This window comes from Talpa occidentalis, unplaced genomic scaffold (genome assembly GCF_014898055.3).
Source record: "Talpa occidentalis isolate TD23 unplaced genomic scaffold, MPIMG_talOcc4v2.1 talOcc4.2, whole genome shotgun sequence".
In the NCBI taxonomy this organism is placed as follows: domain Eukaryota; kingdom Metazoa; phylum Chordata; class Mammalia; order Eulipotyphla; family Talpidae; genus Talpa; species Talpa occidentalis.
The window spans coordinates 84,270,885-84,292,465 of record NW_023602073.1 but is presented as its reverse complement, the minus strand read 5'-3'; the positions used below and the strand labels follow the sequence as shown (position 1 = coordinate 84,292,465).

At 32.1% G+C, this 21,581-nt stretch overlaps 2 protein-coding genes across 23 annotated transcripts in view; both read right to left on the bottom strand.

Annotated features, from left to right (window-relative positions):
* Window positions 1-21,581, bottom strand: part of RIMS1 (regulating synaptic membrane exocytosis 1) — a 461,872-nt gene that overhangs the window by 134,679 nt on the left and 305,612 nt on the right. For 8 of the 22 annotated variants that reach the window (XM_054698915.1, XM_054698921.1, XM_054698924.1 and 5 more), the window contains 9 exons: window positions 19,996-20,108; window positions 18,053-18,183; window positions 17,049-17,220; window positions 16,771-16,924; window positions 15,575-15,646; window positions 10,333-10,489; window positions 9,472-9,597; window positions 7,781-7,843; window positions 3,059-3,148 (listed from right to left, as the gene is read on the bottom strand). In XM_054698915.1, coding sequence (XP_054554890.1) covers window positions 3,059-3,148; window positions 7,781-7,843; window positions 9,472-9,597; window positions 10,333-10,489; window positions 15,575-15,646; window positions 16,771-16,924; window positions 17,049-17,220; window positions 18,053-18,183; window positions 19,996-20,108 — 1,078 coding nt within the window. Of the gene's footprint in view, window positions 1-3,058; window positions 3,149-3,602; window positions 3,717-4,012; window positions 4,088-6,472; window positions 6,482-7,780; window positions 7,844-9,471; window positions 9,598-10,332; window positions 10,490-15,574; window positions 15,647-16,770; window positions 16,925-17,048; window positions 17,221-18,052; window positions 18,184-19,995; window positions 20,109-21,581 lie in introns of all 22 variants that reach the window. The other 14 variants (XM_054698922.1, XM_054698923.1, XM_054698925.1 and 11 more) reach the window with 6 other exon arrangements.
* On the bottom strand, window positions 5,098-5,489 carry LOC129146477 (cytochrome c oxidase subunit 7C, mitochondrial-like). The gene has a single exon (XM_054698931.1). It carries the CDS (start codon window positions 5,435-5,437, stop codon window positions 5,246-5,248), a length of 192 nt encoding a protein of 63 aa, XP_054554906.1. The 5' UTR covers window positions 5,438-5,489; the 3' UTR covers window positions 5,098-5,245.

The window sequence follows — 21,581 nt, the reverse complement described above, 5'->3', positions numbered from 1 at the left end:
AATTCTGTCAATAGGGGACTAGAGACAGCAAAGAAACAATATAGAATCCTAGGTTACACTTTGATAGGCCTCCAGTAAGGTTATTTCTGTGAAAGGTCATGAAAGGAGATAAATCATTGAAGAAAAGTAATTATTCTTCAGTGGCTCTAAAAATCATTGTTTCTATACATTTAAGCAATAATTTGTTACAAAGTCTGGAAAAGGAAAGAGTACCAGCAGGCCTGTAGCTCATTCTTTCCCAAAGAACAAGAGGGAATGAATGGCCTCAATTAGACCCTGGTAAAAATGGAGGAAAAATACTATGACCTTGACCAGATCTCCTTGTAAACATGCAGCTATGGTATTTGTTAGTGAAAAAAATAAAAAACAGTTCTTATGTATTAGATGTCTTTAGTAGGATAAAGTTAGTCTTTCTAGACTTTTCACTGTAAATAAAAGTCAAATTTCTTTATGTATGGGTCATGACTAGAGAATAGAGTAACTCATAAATATTTTTGTGGTTTGTGTAAAACATTAAAAACAAAACAGACAAGTTCCAAAACTAAGACAGCTGTCTTCACAAACAGCACTTACACATGCGTTACCCAAAATTTATTGGTTAACCTGGGCAAAAACATCCTAATAAGGGAGCAAAGGTGGGGCTGATGATGATTTTGGACTCCTTCAGGAAAAGAAAGAGCACAGCATCTATGCCTGGTGTTCCTTAACTTTTGAATGATGATTATGGTGCTGGTTATTGAGTAGGCTATGACAATTTTATCCTTGGTATTAATAAAAATCTTAATTTGTTTAAAATTAGTAAGGACATTTCAGAAAAGGGTATGAAGTTGGTACAACAGCATATAAATATTAATCAAGATGGTTTGGGATTCACAAATTATTTAACCTTAATAGTTCTCAAGGTTGTAGAAATATCTTAATAACATAAAATTACATGAAAAATTACTCTAACATATTATCTACTCTGTATACAGTAATCTTTAACAGATGAGGTTTCTGGTTAATCAAAGAAATTAATTATTCTGGAAAAACCTCTCAGCCTCTCTCTTCTAACTCTGCACATTCTATCTGGGACTTTCAATGCTTTTCCCACAGAGAACAAAGTTACTACTGTTGATACTGTTTGTGGTCCTTATCCCCTAACCCAATAAGCATCTACAATTTTTGTAAATTTTTTGATGCAAACTGATCTCACTTTATCTTCTCATAGATAAGTGACCCCAATAAAGTAAAGATCATTGTTAACTCTAATCCTTTGCCCCTTTCATTATAGAGGAAAATTTCTTTTTATCCAATCTATACAATGATTACAGGTTTTAAATCATATTTTCCTTCTTCTACCTAAAGTCACTTTAACTCATGAAGACCTGTACAATAACTGTAGCCATGTTATTTATCTATAGGTTAAACTGCTTAAGGGTACTAGCTGAGAGATAAGCATGTTGCCATACATCAACATATATATTTCTATGTAAATTCTATGGCTTCAGTCTAATGGGAACACAAGCCAGAGAAACTTCAGCAGAAGAATCAATTAACTACGCCCAATACAGAAGCTACAGGCAAATGTGGCTATTGAGCACTAAGAAAGAAGGAACACAAAGTATCTCACAGTGTTTAATTAGTACATGTTAAAATGATAATAATTTAGATAAATTTAGATAGAATGGGTTAAAATATTAAAAGTAATTACACCTTGACTACATGTCAACCAGAAACCTACATATGTGGGTTGCATTGTCCTTCTGTTAGATAGCACTGATATGGATGACATGAAAAATATTAAAGCCAGAAGATTCCACTGATTTAAGCAAATCTATTTTTGTTTTAAAACTAAATATTAAAAATTAAGATTTTCCTTGCTACTCTTAACATTTTTTGAGTTGTAATATGTAATAAGAGAATCCTAAAACTATTTCAACTGTGATTTCAGAAGAGTCTATAGTCATTTCAACTAAAATTTCTTTACAAATGTAAAGGGATACAAAATATGTTAAATTTCATTATTTTCCACGATAAAGTTTACAAATGTAAAAGAGAAAAAAGCAGATTTTTAGCAGAATCTTACAGATACTAAAAATGGGTCTCTATAGCTATATTATTCCACATCTCATAAGGAAAGGAATATAAAACTAGAAAGATGACTAAAAAAACCACTTTAAGTTGACTCTGAATAAGTTCATTATATGAGCACAACTAAATATTTTTTCTTAAAATTAGTAAGGGGTAGTACACTGAAAGACTTCTAATTGAAAAAAGGTAACAATTATAGATAACCAAGTGCCGCGGAATATAAAGCTCTGCCATAATGGAAAAATCAACTGCATGCAATTAGGAGACAGTATAATACATAACTGAATATACTTGAGTTAAAGTGAGTCACTTATTAATCAATTAAAAGTTTTAAGTAAAATTATATACATATGTATGTGTATACACATACATATTATGTGCATTCATTTTATGTCATCAAGAAATCTACGATAAATACAGTATCATTTGTCATCAAAATACAATTTAATGTAAAGCATGGTCTATATCCAAGAGTAGGTTGAGTAAAAGAAATAAAGATGAACAAGGGAAGCCATTTATGTAAACAGAGTTTTTGCTTTGAGTATATAGGAAAACTACTGTTAAACCAACTGTACACCTGTAACATTTTATCAGTGGAACAATCAGGGAAATGATCATCCTCTTCAGATAACTCACTGGACTTCATAACTTTATCAGCATACTGAAGGCTCCCTGAGTAGTAGTTTGCAAACAAAACTATTAATTAGCAACAGAAGGGAAAAAGCAGCAGCCAGAAGCAGCTACAAATTACTTCACATCATTTGCAACAACATTCATGGAAATATGTGTATATGCACCCTTGGTATTGTCCACATACACATATCTCTCATACACGCATATAATGGGGGAGGGGGAGATGTAGACAGTTAGCAAAGTGAACATGAGTGTATAAACCTGAGACTCACATGGAACAAAACAAAGTGATTGAAAAAAAATAAAACACTAGTACAGATGATAGAAAATTAAGAAAGTCTTTATTTTATACCTTTCTCGTTCTGGTGAATGCAAACTAGTATCTGGTCTCAAGCAGTTGGTACTAGCACTCCTAGCCCTGTCAAGGGAGGGCTGCAGTTCACTAGTGCCAGTGCATTGCATCCAATGGTAGAAGAGAAAGACAAAGAAAACAAAGAAAGGAAGACCATGTTAGAGAGTAAAGCATAAAATAATGTCCCCTTTACATAAAATGTAGAATCACTGCGATTCAGTTCATAAGGGTGTGAGAGAGCTGACAGGATGACAGTGCAAAATTTTGTTTAGAAAGTGAAACTAAACAAAGTTTATGCTTGAATTGCTTTGCATAATTTTTTCAAAGGGTCTCAGATTGGAAAATGAGACTAAATCACACCTACTTATGAAAAACTGGATACAGAAAGCACTAAAACAAAATGCCTAGAACTTCATTACCAAGAACAGATGCCACACCAAAACAAAATGAAGGACATCAGAAGAGAAAAAATTTACAACTGGACTATTTTGGGTCACAACAATAGACAAGGGAAGTGGAAGGTATAACTTCCAAATGGTCTTACCTAACCAATATTTTATCAGTAAATCTCCAAACTCTTGAGTTAAAGCATTCATGATGAAGAGGGAAGTCCTGTCTAGTCACTGATTTGATTTTAGTATGTGCAGGCAGAACTGAGCTTCACAAATTAAAATTAACCAAAAATAAAATAAAACTAATTATACTTAAAATCAACAAGTACACAACAACAACAAAAAATGACAAAGGCAACGACTAGAATTCTGATATTTGAGTAAGATATCATTTAGATAGAATAAATTTTACAATTAAAACTATCTTTAGATATTTAACATTTCTGTGTATATTATTAATTTCAACAAGAAATGTTTATTCTTTATTAGAGTGCTACACATTTGTTATTTTTAGCAGGGAATGGATGAGGGATTAGTTATAACTGGGACTCATTGTTTTGACTCTTCCCTATATATGTCCCAAAGAGAACTGTTCTCTAATAAAGGCATCTTGGGTGGGAATGTTTTATAGTGGTGTGTGGCAACACAAATGTACACAAAACAGAAAAGTACTTATGAAACAAATTTTTCTTGGATATGAAAAAAGTGGGCCTATAGATCTACAGATGAAGATGGACCTTTGTGGGTTTTCCCCCCTCAGAAGAAGACAGTAATTATTTGAAGTCAGGACTTTCAGAAGTATTAAAATATGGACCCAAAGACACCTAACATCATAATTAAGATAAATACTCCAAATTATCATTTAATTACCTTCATTTTAAAAGAACTACTAAGTAAACTCTATGAATTAAATAATATTTAAATTTACTATTTAATCCCTGATTTAATATTGTATAGGCTTCTACAGAAGTAAACAACTCATAGCTTAAAGTAATAATCATATGTTTTACGTAATTTGAAAATTTAGGTATTGCTGAAAGAATTAATATATTAGTAACAAGAAAAGAAGTAGCCAGGATTATGTGACGAGATTGATTATGGTACTGGATTAGGGTAAAGAAAGGACAAAGCAAGACCATGAGGTCATTACAAAGGAACAAATTCTTTTCATTTATCAGCTTCTGAATCCAAATCCAAAGATCTGCAAATTGGGTAAAGCAAGCATTAGATGCAAACCAGAATAAGAATTCTGAATTGGCAGAATATAACAGAAACAAGGCCAAAATTTATCTGAATGTTTTTAAAATCTCTGAATATTTCTGGGTTGGACAAGCAAGGTCCAGTTAATTAAATTTTTAATGTTTTAATGATGGCTTTACAAATTTAACTGCTGACTATGAAAGTCCATTGTCCAATTTTGCCTACATTAATATATGACAGAGAAGGGAAAAAACATATGCTGAGCACAATAAGCATCAAAGACACTACAGGCTTACTCATGTTATACTTAGAGTCAAATGAACAGAAATTCCTTATTGAAGTTTCACTTTAAAAATGTCTGAAAGCAGACTACAAATTTTACTAAAACCAAGGATTGAGCCTATCTTATAGGCAACAGTTCTCTTCTCAATTTCTACCCTAAGCCAAATCTTTTTTTTTTTTTTAAGGAGTCATGCCATAAGTTTATTTACAAATATATTTAGTATGTTGAGTTTGAGAGTTTGACTTTTCAAAGAAATTGCACTTCTTAAAATGATCCTCTTCATATCTGTTTCATGGATGAACTAAAACGTCCTTATTTCTTAAGCAGTTGGTGCCTTACTATGAAGAAAGGTGCAGCAAATCCAGAACCTAAGTACACAGTCATCATAAGTAGTAACTGCCACTTGTTTTCCACAGAAAATGGCAAATTCTTCCCTGGGCCCTCCTCATAGTGGCTCCTACGGACCACAGAGGTCGTGAATCTCTGGATGCTCTGTCCCAACATAGCGCAGTCGGGAGCTCTGTGAAAGACGCAGAGACCGAAGGCGGGCGAAAACCAAATCTTTTTTTAATAACAGGTTGTTATGTAACTTTTCTAAACAATTATTTCAAAAGTGATTTTTTCCATAAATATTTTAGCACGGATCAGGATAGAGTGGGAAGCATAATGGAAAATAGCATATAATATATACTAGTTTGAAGTCCTAATACTAGGCTTGCCACTCACTGGGTGTGATCCTGGTAATTCAGATCAAGCCACTAAGCCTTTGCTACATCTATAGAATGGGAGAAAAGACATCTACTTAACCAGGATGCTATGAGAATTAAATGAGGTATCAGATATAAAGTAGCCAGGACACAGCAAGGCAGCTACAACATTTTCTGTACAATACTATTTCTCAGGACATGTTTCATGAAAAATGGGTTTGATGGCTAAATAATTTGGGGGAAATGAATTAAATAATATGAAACAGATTTATTTAGTACATGACTTAATATTTTGTGCATATTAAATCTCCAGGGAGGGGTTTAATTTGCAGTTTCCAAATTCTATTTGTCTTCCAAACTTTCTTTTAATGGAACATGTCACAGGACCTCAGAACATATTTTAGAAAAAAATACTTTAGTAGAAAATGTCAAATAGACCTGATTTTGAATACTTGCTCTGCTACTTATTTAATTAAATTTATTTAGCATCTTTTCTCATCTGTAGAATGAGAGCAATAATATTCATAGCATATATAACTACTGTCGGGAAATTAAGTAAATTAAATATTTAAAACTATGTTTAGTACTCAAATGCCCTTTTCCTTGTTTACTATAAAGCAGTAAATCTTCAAATTTCATTCTTAAAATTTCTAATATGCTGCATTTTGAAGATATTGTGCAAAATTATGAAACTACTGGTATATGATTCTTTGTATACTCCAATACTTCGGATTTAAAAGAAGAAAAAAAATGGATAAAAGCAATGTATTTATTCTGTTGAGACTACTGATGTAATTATGTGAGAAATACCCACATGTGGTACCTGGCACATAAAAGATGCCTAGAAAAATAAAGTTTATTTGTTTTACATTTTGTAATATAGTTATAGACACATCAATAGGATGAGGAAAAAACTTTTTGAATTTGTAAATAAGTCATTCCTTAACAAACTATTTGTCTAGAACATCTAACAGTAAGCTTGGGTAGTTGAGTATTATAAAGAATTTGAGTTAATTTTAACAATATTACAAATAGTTCAAAGGCAGATCTAACATTTCCTTAATTTTTCCCTGTGACAGTACAGCAAACATGATAGTAGCTATCAATCAGATAATTTTACATGTGTAAATATCAATTCTTTTTAGTGTAGACATGTTTGTGTTACGGAGTAGAGCCATGTTCCATGTATACACAATATATTCTGCATTTGTTCTTACAATACAAGCATCTCAGTTAAAGCTCTTTTTTCTCTTTCCTACTTAAATTTTACTGAACAAAATACTTGAGTTTGTCTCTGTGTTGGGTTTGTTTCACTTGACTTACTACTTCCTGACCCTCTATTAACCTCGAACCAACAATCAGTATTTACAAACTGCATTGTAAGTGTAATCTGTAAGAGGATTTATTTATTTAAGATATGAAATTCAATATGCAAGGAGATGAAAATAAAGCAACAGATTTTAAGTTCCAATTTAGGGGAGAATATTACAACCCCTTTTCTTCTCATCTTAAAGAGGCATCATATTGTTACATGCTTTAATAAGAAAGTATGCATTACAGCATTTCTGACCTGGTTGGGGGATGAAGAAAAGAAAGGTTTAGAAGTTAACAGGTCAAATATCCTCACTTTTTATCAAGAATATGAGTTGAAGCCCAGCTATTAAAAATGGACTGGCAAAGATTTTATTAAAAGCAAACAAACATAATCAACAGATATCAAAAGGAAACAAAAGACTAAAACATATCACTGCCATGCACAGAAGATCAGACCTCTTGTGACTAGACAGGGGTGTGTGTGCGTGTGTGTGTGTGTGTGTTGGAGAAGGATGGACACCATGAGCATTTAGAATTTTAATTGCAGAAATTGTTTCCTCAGTTTTAGGAGTTTGCAAACAGTTCCAAAGAGGCTCATCTGCCTCTGGATTTTGGATATACAAATATAAAAGTAGTTTGCATGGATCAGAAATAAAATATATTTGGAAACTTTCTCCACAAACTCCACAAAAAGTCAAAGTAAATTTTGGATACTTGGGATACTGTTTTTACATATTGGTATTAATACACTAAGGGAGAGACAGAAGAATAGTAGGATGGAAAGAGTTATCACACACAGTTACCATTACCAAATCCCTGTATTTACCTTGTTGTGTGTAGGCATTCTGCACTTCGTCCTCGTTTTGCTCTGGGCAGCATAAGAAGCTCACTGCACAGACAGGATGAGTGGTGAGTGGAACAGATAAATTATGAAGCATTAAATGATATGGATTATGCCAATGGTATGCCGATGAAAACATGAAAAGGGAAGAAACCAGATTGTCTGCACTAGCATATTTGCTTGAGAGGTCAAACAAAAAATCAACATGACAGTATTTTAAAAAATTTAAACAATAAAGTACAAACATTATGGTCAAATTCCTGTTACTGATTTGCTATTGTATTCAAAGCAATTTTACAGAATATTAAATCAAAACAAAAATAAACGTTCCCCAAATGAAGCACAGAAATAGATTTCCAATTCTTGACATGTGGCTATTTTAGTAACTTTTAAAAATCCTAAAAATCTGGCCTTTCTGACACTAATGGGAACCCTGAAAGTTTTGCTTTCAACAACTCAAAACATGACAGATTTCTTGGCTTTTATAGCCAAGTGAAATGCAGTAACACATATTATGCAGCTTCTTCATTAACCAGAAAGATACTAGATTAGGATTGCTTTATTTTAAAATTGATACTTTGTGTACACACAAATTAACTGTACTTCATTGAATTCCCTGCTTAAGAAATCTTACACTTTACCTAAATTCATGATGGCCCAATGAAAGTTGAACAAAGTGACTCAACTCAAACTGAAGTTCCCTGCCCCAATACCCACTATGACTCCATCCCATGAAGATCATGATGCCACTGCTCACATGAGGGTGACAATTAGGGAGGAAAGAAGTTCCATTTTAGTTCTGTGCCCTTGACTACACAGCAAAGAAATCAATGATGTAGCATCACTACTATTTCCCTATTTCTTCCTGCAAGTGTCTCCACTTCAAATTTCCAGAAAAGAATATTCAATATGATGAGTATTTTAAAACCTTAAATCAGATCCTGAGCTTATCGTCAGGCATATTGTGCAGATATGTGATTACTTTGAAAAGAAATCTGTGGACATGTAGAACAATACAGTCATAATGTAGATTTTTAGTAACTCTATCCAGGAAGTATTGATACTTATTCCTAAATAAATGCAGAACTAAATTTAAGTACACAGCCATATAAGAATCCATCTCAATATTTTGTGCTTTATAGACATTCTATGGAAACACATTTTATGAAACACAGGTATATAACTAATATTACTGAATCTCTTACAGAAACTGTAATAATAACTTTTTCAGATGACATATATCCAATACTTGAATTATATAAATAACCATTTTATTCTTACATACTTAAAAAAAATTATTTATGTTGGATTTCAGATGGCTTATTACAACACCTAAAGATTGCAACCACATAAATAATTCGAAATTTGCTTATGTACGTTTCCTCTATAATTTAGTTTCATATCATATCTATGTCAACCACACACTGTACATATAAAACTGGCTAAATGTTAATTTTGATTTGGCAAAAAATTGCATATATTATGACAACATAAAAATAGCTAAATTTTTCCTAGTGTTGTATTTTTATCAGAATATGCTGAATTCTTCCTTGAGAGATGTTTAGTTTTAAGTGATGGAATACCTTTATTTTTTAATGTACTATTCCAATAAAATCTAACATATTAAAAAGATGAAAGAGAAATATTTTATGTTGAGCTATAATATGGACAAATACCTGTCTTGTTCTGACAAATACTGACTATCCACATCTCTGGATCTGTGATCAACAGAAGTTCGGGAGGCATCATGGTGTCTGGTTGGAGAACGTGACCTTCTTGTTGGATGAATTTCATCTAAACTCCTAAAATGATTATAAAAATTCATATGCATCAAAGTCTATCCTTTTTCCAAAACACGCACAGGGACAAATGGGGAAGAACTGACAATAACTGGCTAACCACTGATATGGTTTGAAAAGTGTTGGCATCAATACCAAATACCTGTTTTATCAATGAGTTAAAGGTACTTATTTTCCATAAGTGATTTTCCTGTGCTGCTGCATTTTTCCCATCCTTCTTTTGTACCTCTATCAACAAAGAGCCACAGTTTTCATCTTTATATTTAACTAAAATTTCAGAAGTGGATTCCAAGATCAGATGAATGGAAGCACCAAGTTAATTATGTTGTATACATTTTCCAAGCACTAAAGTACTTTGACAATTTCTATATTTCTTAAAAATACATTTGTCCTCACAATGTATTTGCCACTTTTCTCTACAGTCCTGTTTGTTGTATAATTGTTCCTAACATTAATAAAGCTAACAAACAGAATAAAAGACAGTTATTCAAACTGTGTTTATAACAGAGACTCCTCACATCGCACTCCCCGCCCCTCTGCCCAGAAAATTGCTGAGATTAAGAACAGAATGTTTCACAGGTTAAGTAATGAATATAAAGGAATTTTACCAGAAAGGATTTTGAAGAAAATAACTTGATTGACCAAGCCATTTTCTCATTTAGTTAGTATTGTGGCAATTTACATAGTATTATAATAAAAACATACTGTCAGGGACACCAAACCCATTTCAAAGCCTACCTCTGTAATGGCACATTTGGTAAACGTGAACGCGGCCTTCCCTGATCATCGCCGCGATGAGGAGATACTGAACGTGAGCGGTGATGAGTTGTTCTTTGCTGTTCTGGCACAGTTAATGTTGTAGATTTACTTTCTCTAGCACTAGACCTATAACCTACTGGCAAGAGTACACACAAAAAGTTAATCAGTATTTTTCTATAATGTAAATATTAATGTGAAGACATTAAATTATATCTAAAGCAGTCATTTTCCAATAAAGAATAAATGCCATGCAATCAGTATTAGTAGCATATCTTCAAAAGGATTAAGTACACATGTACATTGAATAACATATACATGCAGAAGAGCAGATTACAGTTTGGCTTGCAGTAACATGGAGATACTGAAATGACAGTTTGAAGCCTCAGACAGTATTACAGGATGCTATTGTAATTTAAAGAATGAATATTAGTGACTTTTCAAAAACACATTATCAAGCACTTGACAGTGAACTATATTAATATACAAGTCAATGCTTAAAAATGTGGTGTCTTTTTAAATGCTATTTTAATTTCTTTGTGAAAGGATAAATTATTTAAGTAGGATTTCAAATGGCTTCACTAATAAGAAAATGAAAAATTTTACCATTCTTATTTAACAAAGAAAAGGAAATGATCCTCACTATTAACCAGTATTGTGAATTTTGCAAAGCACAGAAAATACTCACACTTCAAATGAAAATAATTATGAATGAACATGACTATAGCATTACTGCAGAGAAAATTAACCCTCCCAAAGAATCAGTTATCAAATCTACTCCACAAATGTTAACTATAAGTAGCATGATTAATACAGTTAATTACAATCAAAAATAAGTACTTAAAATAAACTTCCCTGGAGGTAAATAGGTATATATCATGTCTGATTTAGTTAAAGCAGTAATCGCTAATCCATAGTAAGAGTATAATTAAATTTTTTTCATCAAGAATCATTCTATTTTATTACTAAAATTACTCTGGCCAAGGGAAATATTATATTTACAACTACATAAAATGCACATGAATCCTAAAACATTAAGTTTAATTGGAAAGCTCAAACTGTCATTCATTTATTTAATAACCACCATCTTATTTTTAAAATATGTCATGAAACACCATTATTAAAGGCAGACTAATAATCCCCAATAGTTTATGTTCCTATTATTTTATGACTAAGCTTGTAAGGAAGGTCTTTACACATCTCATAAAGAGCAATTTGAGACAATTTGAGACCAAAGAAACTTGTAACTATGGCACTCTTTAAAAACATTAGTATAAGGACCAAATATCATCACTATTATAACTTATAATTTCATTTTATAACAAAAATAGTAATTGAACTATTATTTTGAGTTTTATGTAAAGAAATTTTTTGCTCAGATGTCTAAACTGTAACATTAAGTCCAGAAATTAAATTTAAATTTCAATTAAATTAAATTAAATTTCAATTAAATTTACATGTGGTAATAAACTTATTTATATGTGGTAATGAAACTTATTTCATAGCACATTTTAAAAAAACAGTGGCTATTTTTAAAGATTATCAATCCAAGTTTTGAATTAAATATTCTAAATTATCATGTTGTGTCATTTAATACTATTTTCATATCAATTGTACAATAATTATAGAAAATCAATATTGAATTGGGAGCACAATTTCAATGACTACTGAAGATATATAAATAAAACTTTCAGATTTGGTATTAATACTACGAAATTTAGAGAATTTACACATTGTGATGTTAAAAGTATAATTTTTCTTGGGTTCTTTAAACTTATATTGATATTAATGTCCTTTCTATTCTGTTCTAATTTATATTTTGTAGTTTTTTATCAGCTTTTCATAACAATTTTTTTCCTTCAAATTACATTTAACTTCTTTTTTTTTTTTTTTTTAATTTATTTATTTATTTATTTATTTATTCGTTTGTTTCGTTTATACATGCACTGGGTACAGTCAGAAGCGCGGGAGGGTGAGAGAATTCACCAGAGCCAGAGCGGGGAGCAGAGCAGGCAGAAGGACCGAAGTACACTGCTGAGGGGAGCAGCGGGTGGCAGGAGAGGTCTGCGCACCGCACCATGTGGGACCCTCCTCTGGTGGCCGGGGAGCAGCCGGGGATCGAACTGACGCTGCAGAGGCTGCGGGCAGCTTCGCAACCCAGCGCTCAACCGCTGCGCCACCGGGGAGGCCCCTACATTTAACTTCTTATTGACAACATGAACCCCACATTCAGAAAATTCTGGGTAGGAACTATTATTTTATGTTCATCTTAATATTTCATTTGGCCTAAAGTTAGAAGTTCAGAGCTTTTTTTCCATTTTCTGTATTTCAGTAATACTCTGAAAAATGAGATTGCCAGATGTCTAACCTTAGATGAGGGCATTTTATAAAAAGCATATTTTTATGCTGTTTATACAACTAGAATTATTCTAAAAAAATAGCAAGGCTGTATCTACAAAGTTAGAAAAATAGGGTTCTGAACGTCACAAATGCTGTCAGAACCTTAGATTCCTAAATGGATAAAAGCAGTAAATACATTAAACAAGGACAGAGATGGCTGCGGTTCAATAAAGGCCAATGTACTTTTAGAAAGTTTAAGATCCGGTTGCGGTAGAACCTTTAAATGAAGCTTTGGAGATTCTTCAGGACACATACACCCAGGAAATTTACCGAGTGCCTTGAACAAATGTAGAACCGGACTTCACATCTAAACAAATTTCTCTTAACATTGGGCGCTAGGAAATGTAGAAAGCAAAATTATAATCTATGTCTAAAAGTATGTAAGAATGTACAATGCACTTGTTTAACTTATTCCCTCACTTTACTTTAGCTTTTGTCCTCATTTTTATCAAAGCCTTATCTTTCCTCTTTATATAAAGTATACTGTGTGACTTGCTATACTGTATTTATGATGCTTTGTATCTATAGAAGCTACCATATATCTGTTTTAGATCAATACAGAGTACAGCTGAAAATATAAACAAATGCATTGTCTCTTTTACTAATTTATTAGTAGACTTCTGAAACAAAAATATTTATTGATCACATAATTTGTTATAGTCTATTAAAAGAGTGCCTCATTACATTTTAAATCAACAGTTTATCTGAAATGGCATGTAGACACTGCTTCTATGTGATGGAATAGATTATATATGTTTGCAAATACCATGATATGGTATATCAGTATACCATACCATCAGTATATCAGTATATTATAAATATATTTGTAATACAGTATTCTCTGGTGATACAAAAGTACCTATTGCACTTATAGTGGATCCCTTAACTCCTACTTTTGGCTGTTGCCCATGTGATCTCTCAGGAAAAGGAGAAAGTTATTAAATACCATTTTAGTACATACAGAGTGGAACTGGCAATTTATCACTTCATTCATCCACTATCCTGGTTCATCATAAAAATATAAAGTTTGATGTGAATAAAATGTAAGAACAACTCACAGAAGTAAATTCATTTTTAGATGAATTGGTAATGACAACATTAGTGATGATTAATACCCATGATTCTTGCTAGACAGGCTTGATGACTTTCACACCAGGGTTCATCTGATTTCCATTCAAATATGCCACTACATTTAATACACAATCATTTTTACCCTTTCAATTTCATAAAAAAACTGATATTCTTTTACATTTTATGTGAAAATCTCTGGGGGAAATATATTTAATTATTATGAGCCTTTTAGAAATAAAAAACAAGAGATAAAATATAAAATGCTATCTAATATATTTTGCTATTATTTAAAACTCTCACTAGGTCTGATATCAGAGAGTATTATCTAAGTATGAAGAGATGCATACAGAGCCAGGTTTATTGATTTTAAGAATATTTTCTACTTTTATACAGTAATCAAAGACTATCATTCCTCTGAATTATAGAAAGCAAGTGAAACCAATTTTAAAGAATTCTCTAGTATGTTTTACTAACCTTAATGAAGTTGTATGTATCTCTCCAATATGTTAACTTTGTCACTGGGTTGAAATCTGTCCAGTGACTTTAAAGAAATAATTGCCCTCAAATAAAGTGCAGCCCCATTGAAGAAGCTGCAAAATTGAGAGGATATATGTCCATATTGTCCTAAATGACCTTTAATTATTATGAAGGAAATTCATAATAAATCACATTTGTATGTCACAAGGTTTTCTCTTTAATTTCTTCTTATTTGAATATTTCATTGCTTTTTATTAGTAAACCAAAAAAACAGTGAGGCATTTGTGCCAAAAGAGTAAGTCTTTTCTTATGGGTTTTGCTGACTTTCTGACAAGCACCAGGAAAGAAGCAGATTTCAACTGTAAAACTTCACAAACATTTTACTAGCTTATCCAGTGACCAAAAATGCTGACTGAGGGACTCCCCGGTGGCGCAGTGGTTGAGCGCTGTGTTGCGAAGCTGCCCGCAGCCTCTACAGCGTCGGTTCGATCCCCAGCTGCCAGGCGAGGGTCCCACATGGTGCACAGACCTCTCCTGCTGCCCACTGCTCCCCTCAGCAGTGTACTTTGTCAGTCTGCCTGTTCTGCTCCCCGCTCTGGCTCTGGTGCATTCTCTCACCCTCCCGCACTTCTGACTGTGCTCAGTGCTTGTATAAATAAATAAATAAATAAATAAATAAATAAATAAATAATAAAAAAAATCTAAAAAAAAAAATGCTGACTGGGACAACCAAATTTTTCTAAAGCATTTCCTTATTTTAAGACACAGTTACACATTTCTGGTATAATTAGTGATGAACATATCACAAAGCGCTAAAAGTTAAGCCATGCCACATGCAATTTTAAACTCTGCCATGCACCTTTCTCAATATATTCCATGGAAGGCTACATTATTTTCAGAAACAGATGAAAGAAATTCATAGACATACAGTATAAAACATAGGAGATAGAATTTTTTATTTGAGGAAATAAACCACATTCTTTCAAAATGAAATTTATATTTTCACTGATGCTTAGAGCATTGTGAAATGATTTTAACATTGTAAACCATGTTTTGAAGAAAGAACATGACTATATTAAGTAGAAAGTTAATGAATAGTTACTACACCATTTTTTACTTTTGTAATAATTTAGAACACCAGTCACCATGGAATAATATAATACTAATTTCTCTGTGTTATAAATCTCCAGTTCAGTATCTTGAAAAAGTCTGGAAATTGGCAGTGATCACAGCATAGAAGCACAGGGAAGCAGGGCCATGCTCTTCAGCCACGCACCTGGAGGAACTACTCCAATACCATCATCAACCTCATAATCTGAGATGTCACTATCACTGATTCGCTGAGATCCTGCACAACAGTAAGGCAAACAGATACCTCTGTTTCTCGTTGGTTTATGAAATGCAAAGGACATGCTGAAATTTTTTTTGAAAGCTAATTACATTACTACTCAATACTTTTGAACAAGAAAATTACAAAGTAAATGCTGAATTGATGTTAAAAGAAATGCTTGTTCTCCAAAGATACCATTTTCTTAGTATTCTTTCTGATAATAATCACCGATGATATAGAAACAAGGGGACTTCATGGAGTAAGTCTGGGTTTTCAAATTATCCCTTAATTAAATAATTATTATACTAAAAGCCATCGCAAAGTGCATACATTATTTTGAACCCAATTTAGTGGCCTCCTTTGGGCTTAGGGAGAATGGGACTGAGTGGAAACATTCAAAGAGAATTTTCAAAGAGAACTTTCTTGGCTAGTGCTCTCTTGAACTCATTATTGAAAGGGCACCAGGGTCCTTTATAAAATATTTATGCTTAGCCTTCAAAATTAGCCATTATATTGCATTAAACATTAATTTTGAGGAAATTATTGATCAGGGCAGCACTAACATTAAATATTCAATTATATGAAGACAACAATTTGGTTCCAGATTACCAAAATGAAACTTCTATGTTTCAGTTATTCAATTAGACATTTAGTCGTAACTCAAAAATTAATAATATACAGAAAAGTTTGTCCCAATCACCAGATGAGTAACAACAAACATACTTTACAATGCTGACTTAGAAAATTTTCTTATTAATAATTATATTAAAAAATACCCTGAGTATAAAGTTATTAAAATCTTACATGTAGCAACCCATCAATAATGACAGAAATTACTCTATCAGTCAACCAATCAACAACTAAATAAGTACAGTGCAAAGAAGTATAATTCAGTTTTACAATTTTCAGCTCTAGAATTACTCTAATAGATATATATGTATGTATTTACATATATGTGTGCATTTAATTTTCACTAAGAAAAATGTAGTAAATAGTTTTGCCAATACACTTTACATAGATGGATTATTTTCTGATATTTTTGGTTTCTAATACAACACTTAAAAGATACAGCAAATGTTAATCTCTAAGTAGATAATTACAACATAGTTACTTCTGGTAACAAAAAAAAAAATTAAACCTACTTTGTAGCTTTTTGCTAGAGCTTTCTCCATGAATATGTCGCCTTGGCATGAAAGGTGATGGCTGAGGCAGAGGTAGTGAAGATTCATCATGTGTCTGAAGTTTATACCAATGTGGTTCATCATCTAAAAGCGCTGTTTCCAATTCTATGAGGATCTGAAAGGGCAGTTCTCAAATTAAATCAGGCACCTTTACCAAAACATCATATAAAAATAATCGTAACGAATTCATATCACAAAAACTTTATTAATTTGACTTAAATCTTTACAATATACATCACCTCTCCAAGAAATTCACTCTCTTCTTCTTGTACTCTTGGTTGATCCCATACAGTTATTTCTAACATTCGTTCTCTAAAATCTCTACGATGTACATGTGAATAGACAAAAGTTTGATTCCATTTTGGTTCTAGTACTTTCTTTACTGTTTTGGTCCTCCTTTTACTTTTATCACTGAAAAATAAGTATATTTTGTAAATGAAAAAGCAAAAAGCTAGTATATGCTGCCATCTACTGTGATTACAAGTGCTACTACTACTAGGATTCTTTTTTAAAGATTTTTTAATTTATGCACACAAAAACCTAGGTATAGGCCAGAGGTGCAGGGGGGTGAGAGGATTCACCAGAGACAGAGTAGGGAGCAGAACAGGCAGATCTACTGAAATACACTGCTGAGGGAAGCAGCAGGAGAGAGAGGAGAGGTCCGCTGAGCCATGTGCATTAGCTCCCTGGTCTGGGATCGAACTCATGCCTCAGTGGCTGCCATAGCTTGGTTGTGCTGTGACTTCAACCTCTGTGCTACCAGGGAGACCCAGAACTGGGATTTTTACTATGTTTAATTCACAACTTTTAGTATAAAATATAAAAAGTTTACTAGAGTCTAGAGTTTAATGTTTCTAATTTCAATTACAATGTAAGCAGTAATTATGATTTTAAACACACACAAAGCTTCATTTTGCATAATATGTAGCTTTTGAAGACTAATATATGAATAAACAAAGTAATGAAAAACTAAAAAATTATGATTATTTTTTCAAAGAAATACAAGGTTTGAGGGATTTTTTTTTCAGGGATAGTTGTGATTTATCTATTATTATTAAAAATGTATCACAGGCATATTACATATTTCCAAACATCAAAATTTATACAAATAAATATGTTCAATATTTTATAATTATTATACCTCAATAAAGCTTTAAAAGGTAAATAAACCTATATCTAAGGAGAGGAAATTCTACTTTTTTTAGAAAAGATTTTTGAATATTTGTCCCAACTTATTCACTACCTTCTATCTGGAAGAAAATACATTTTTACATAGGGATTTCTGGGACGCCCATCTACTCTGGAGGGCAGATCTGTTGCTTGCAGAACATTTACAATCAGCTGGTGTCCCACCTTATCATACCACAGCTTCACCTAAGAGCAATGCAGAAAGAAATTACTATTTGTAAAAAGCAAGAGGTAATATAATTTTACAATATTATACCTTGAAAATTTGAAGAAATTGAAGAAAATTTAAATTGCAATACAACCAAATGGCAGATATTTCTGAAAAGAATGTCAGTTTAAAAGTACTTAGGATCTGACTTTTCAGACATTTAAAAAATAACTTACAACTGTCATGCCTTCAGTGTTAACTTACATTCTCTAATACATCATGTTGTGAAAATAAAAGCAATAATAAAAATTTTATAAAAACCTAAGGGAAGGCAGGGATATCAAAATTATTTTCCTTGTTTTTAAATGCTCAAAACAAATGCTTGATGATTTTAAGTGTTTTAATGATTATAGTTTTAATTAACATGCTTTGAAATACTATAGGTAGTTGAAATCTATAGGTAGTTGAAGTACTATAGGTAGTTGACATTAGGCAGAATATATATCAGAGACTAGAAAAGATGAGAAAATAAATTTACTGTTAGTCTACTTTATATCAGGTACTTCCAGGCATTTTTCCTAATTTCATTTTTATAATTACAGGTTAATTTTCAAAAGAGAAAAGAAAAAGAATAAAGAACAGTGTAATACAAAAATGATGTCTTCAAATTAAGTGAAGGCCAAATGAGCTTTACCAAGATTCATAACAGTTTGGAAAAAGAAAAATGGAAAAATGTCATTTCTTAACACTTAGAACCAGAAATTTAACAGTCAACACAATATTAGGGCTGACAGTGGTAATGCCATTATAAAATAACAATGTTAATTTCACTATTTGTTTTAATTTAAAAGTCATTTTTGGTTTAATGGTTGAACAAGTATATATTGTTTAATAAGTAGGTCTCAGGACATAAGAGTCACGTAACAAAATAAGCAGATTAAGCATATTAAGGATTTAAATCCAGATATGTATGAATCCATTTGTTTTCTCAATAAATACTAAATACGTGTTTTTCATAAAACTAACAAACTTTTATTCCACAAAACAAGGGGAATAGTATGAAACTCAAACACTGGCAGAGAAGATAAATACAAGCGACTATACTAAGATATTCAATCTATGAAAAAGAGAAGTTAAAATCATGAAAGATTTTAAAAGTAACTCAAAAATAACATCAAACTTACAATTATCTTCTTTGTTTAAATAAAACTAAGAGAAGAACAGCAAAGCATTCTAGAAATTCACACATTACAAAGGGAGCAAAAGTTCAATTATTTATAGAACGATTTGAAGCAACTTTTTTTTTTAGTTCTTAATACAAATGTCCTATTCTACTATAATCTACATTGATGTGTTTTTTTTATAATGGCCACAGTTTTTTACTCTAATTCCTTCCAGATGATATAAAAGGAACAATGAGGAAAACTAGTTTTTTCAGAGTGATTCAGCAATTAAGAGTTTCACCAAATATCTTGGGAATTTACAAATAATAGTTAAAATTAATGATTCTCATGCTCCAGGTTCATTAAGATTAAGCAAATGGAACATGAATTTCTAAGTTTATTATATGTCATCAAATATTTACCTTTGAAACTTTTATATAGCACAAAAATTAATTGACATTTCATTTACATATTTTATAACCTATCATTTGATGTTCAGAACACCTGGCACATAGCAAACACTCTAAATATTTCCAAATTAGTATATGGATAAAGGCAAATAAAATCATGAAAAAATTGTGAAGTACATCATTGCAGCAAATGATAAAAAACATCACATATTTTTAATGCAGACATGAAACAATGCGTAAATAATAACAGTGTCTAACATATACACAAAATACATACAGAAAGTTGCCCTGGTAAGACTTGTGGGGCATCTTTTAGAGCTCCAGGACTTGTTGGAGAAATAACAGAAATGGAAGGTCTTTCCATCTTCTGAGATTCAAAGGAACTTGAACCTGAAATAATTAAAAGAAAAAAAGTTTAAGTAAAGTAACATGTGTAGGGAATAAACAATTTTTATAAAATGTTAAAAGCATCTGTTATTTGTATGAAACAAAATAATTCAATCTCAATAAAAACAGTAGAATCTAATTTCAGTGGAATACTTGTAGAGAGTTATCATTTAGTCTTCTTTGGTTAACTGCCTATTTTAAAGATATAGAAAATGATATATTCAAATGTATTTATTTGTTTCAATTTGTAAAAATTGATATCCCTATTTCACCTCATATATAGTTAAAGACTTCATGCTTTAGTGGTAAGAAAAATGGCGCCTGTTTTGTTAGTTATCTTGCTAAGGGATCATCTATTATGAATTGCGTGTATTGAAATCAAAATGAATTCATACATAAATTCAATTCTGATTGGCATCTGTGCCTAGATTTCATCATTGCATTAAAATAGGATTTACCATCTATCTCAGTTTTGATCTTACAAACAAATCTCTTAAATGTCTGAGAATGATATCTCTAGTGATTCACAAGTGATTTGCTTTACCATCATGAAGATGAGACTGGCTCTCCACTCCGCCACTCAGTGTGATTTTTTCCCCCCTTTTTTATTTATTTGTTTTTTCCTAAACTGCTACTGAAGTATACCCTGACAATTACAGGTACAGAATTTCTTTAGAATGTTATTACCCCAACAATATAACCTTTGAACTCACAGTCATTCAAAACTTAGCTTTACTGAGAAATCCTAATAATGTTGCATTGCCTGAGGTCATGCCATTCATGTATTCACCCCACCATTCCCCACACACTCAAATTAAGCCTAGTAAACTCTCTAAAGAGGACTTTTTAAAGATTTATTTATTTACGCATATAAGAACTGGGGTACAGGCCAGAGGTATGGGGGAATGAGAGGATTCACCAGAGACAAAGTGGGGAACAAAACAGGTGAATCTATGGAAATGCCCTGCTGAGGGAGCAGCAGGTGAGACAGGAGAGATCTGCTGTGCCATGTGGGTCACCTCCCTGGCTGGGGATGGAACTAGTGCTGCAGTAGCTGCTGATAGCTTCAGAGTGCTGCATCTTAACCACTTGCACTACCAGTGAGGCTCCTTTACTAAAGAGGACTTTTAATTATAAGAAAGGACTACAAAATTCTTTGTTTCCATATTTCTTTTATGCTATGTCTCTTTTACCAAGAAAACTTAGAATATTTTTTCTTGTTTCATTAAAAGAGAATGTTTGCTTCTAATAACCAGTTTATTTTTAGTATTGATGAGTGAGATTTTTAAAAATAGTATGAGCACCATGATTTATGCAACTGGTACCATTTTCCACTATGTATACGTCTCTAGGAACCAAAATCAGTTCTGGGTTCATCTCCAACAAGTATGCAAATTATGATGACATGCATTTGACATACTAACCTAATCTCTGGTTCCTTGTTTAGGCTACCCATACATATATATATTTTACCTC

Excerpts from the sequence above, each read along its gene's own strand:
- LOC129146477 (XM_054698931.1), bottom strand. The coding sequence starts at position 5,437 with ATGTTGGGACAGAGCATCCAGAGATTCACGACCTCTGTGGTCCGTAGG.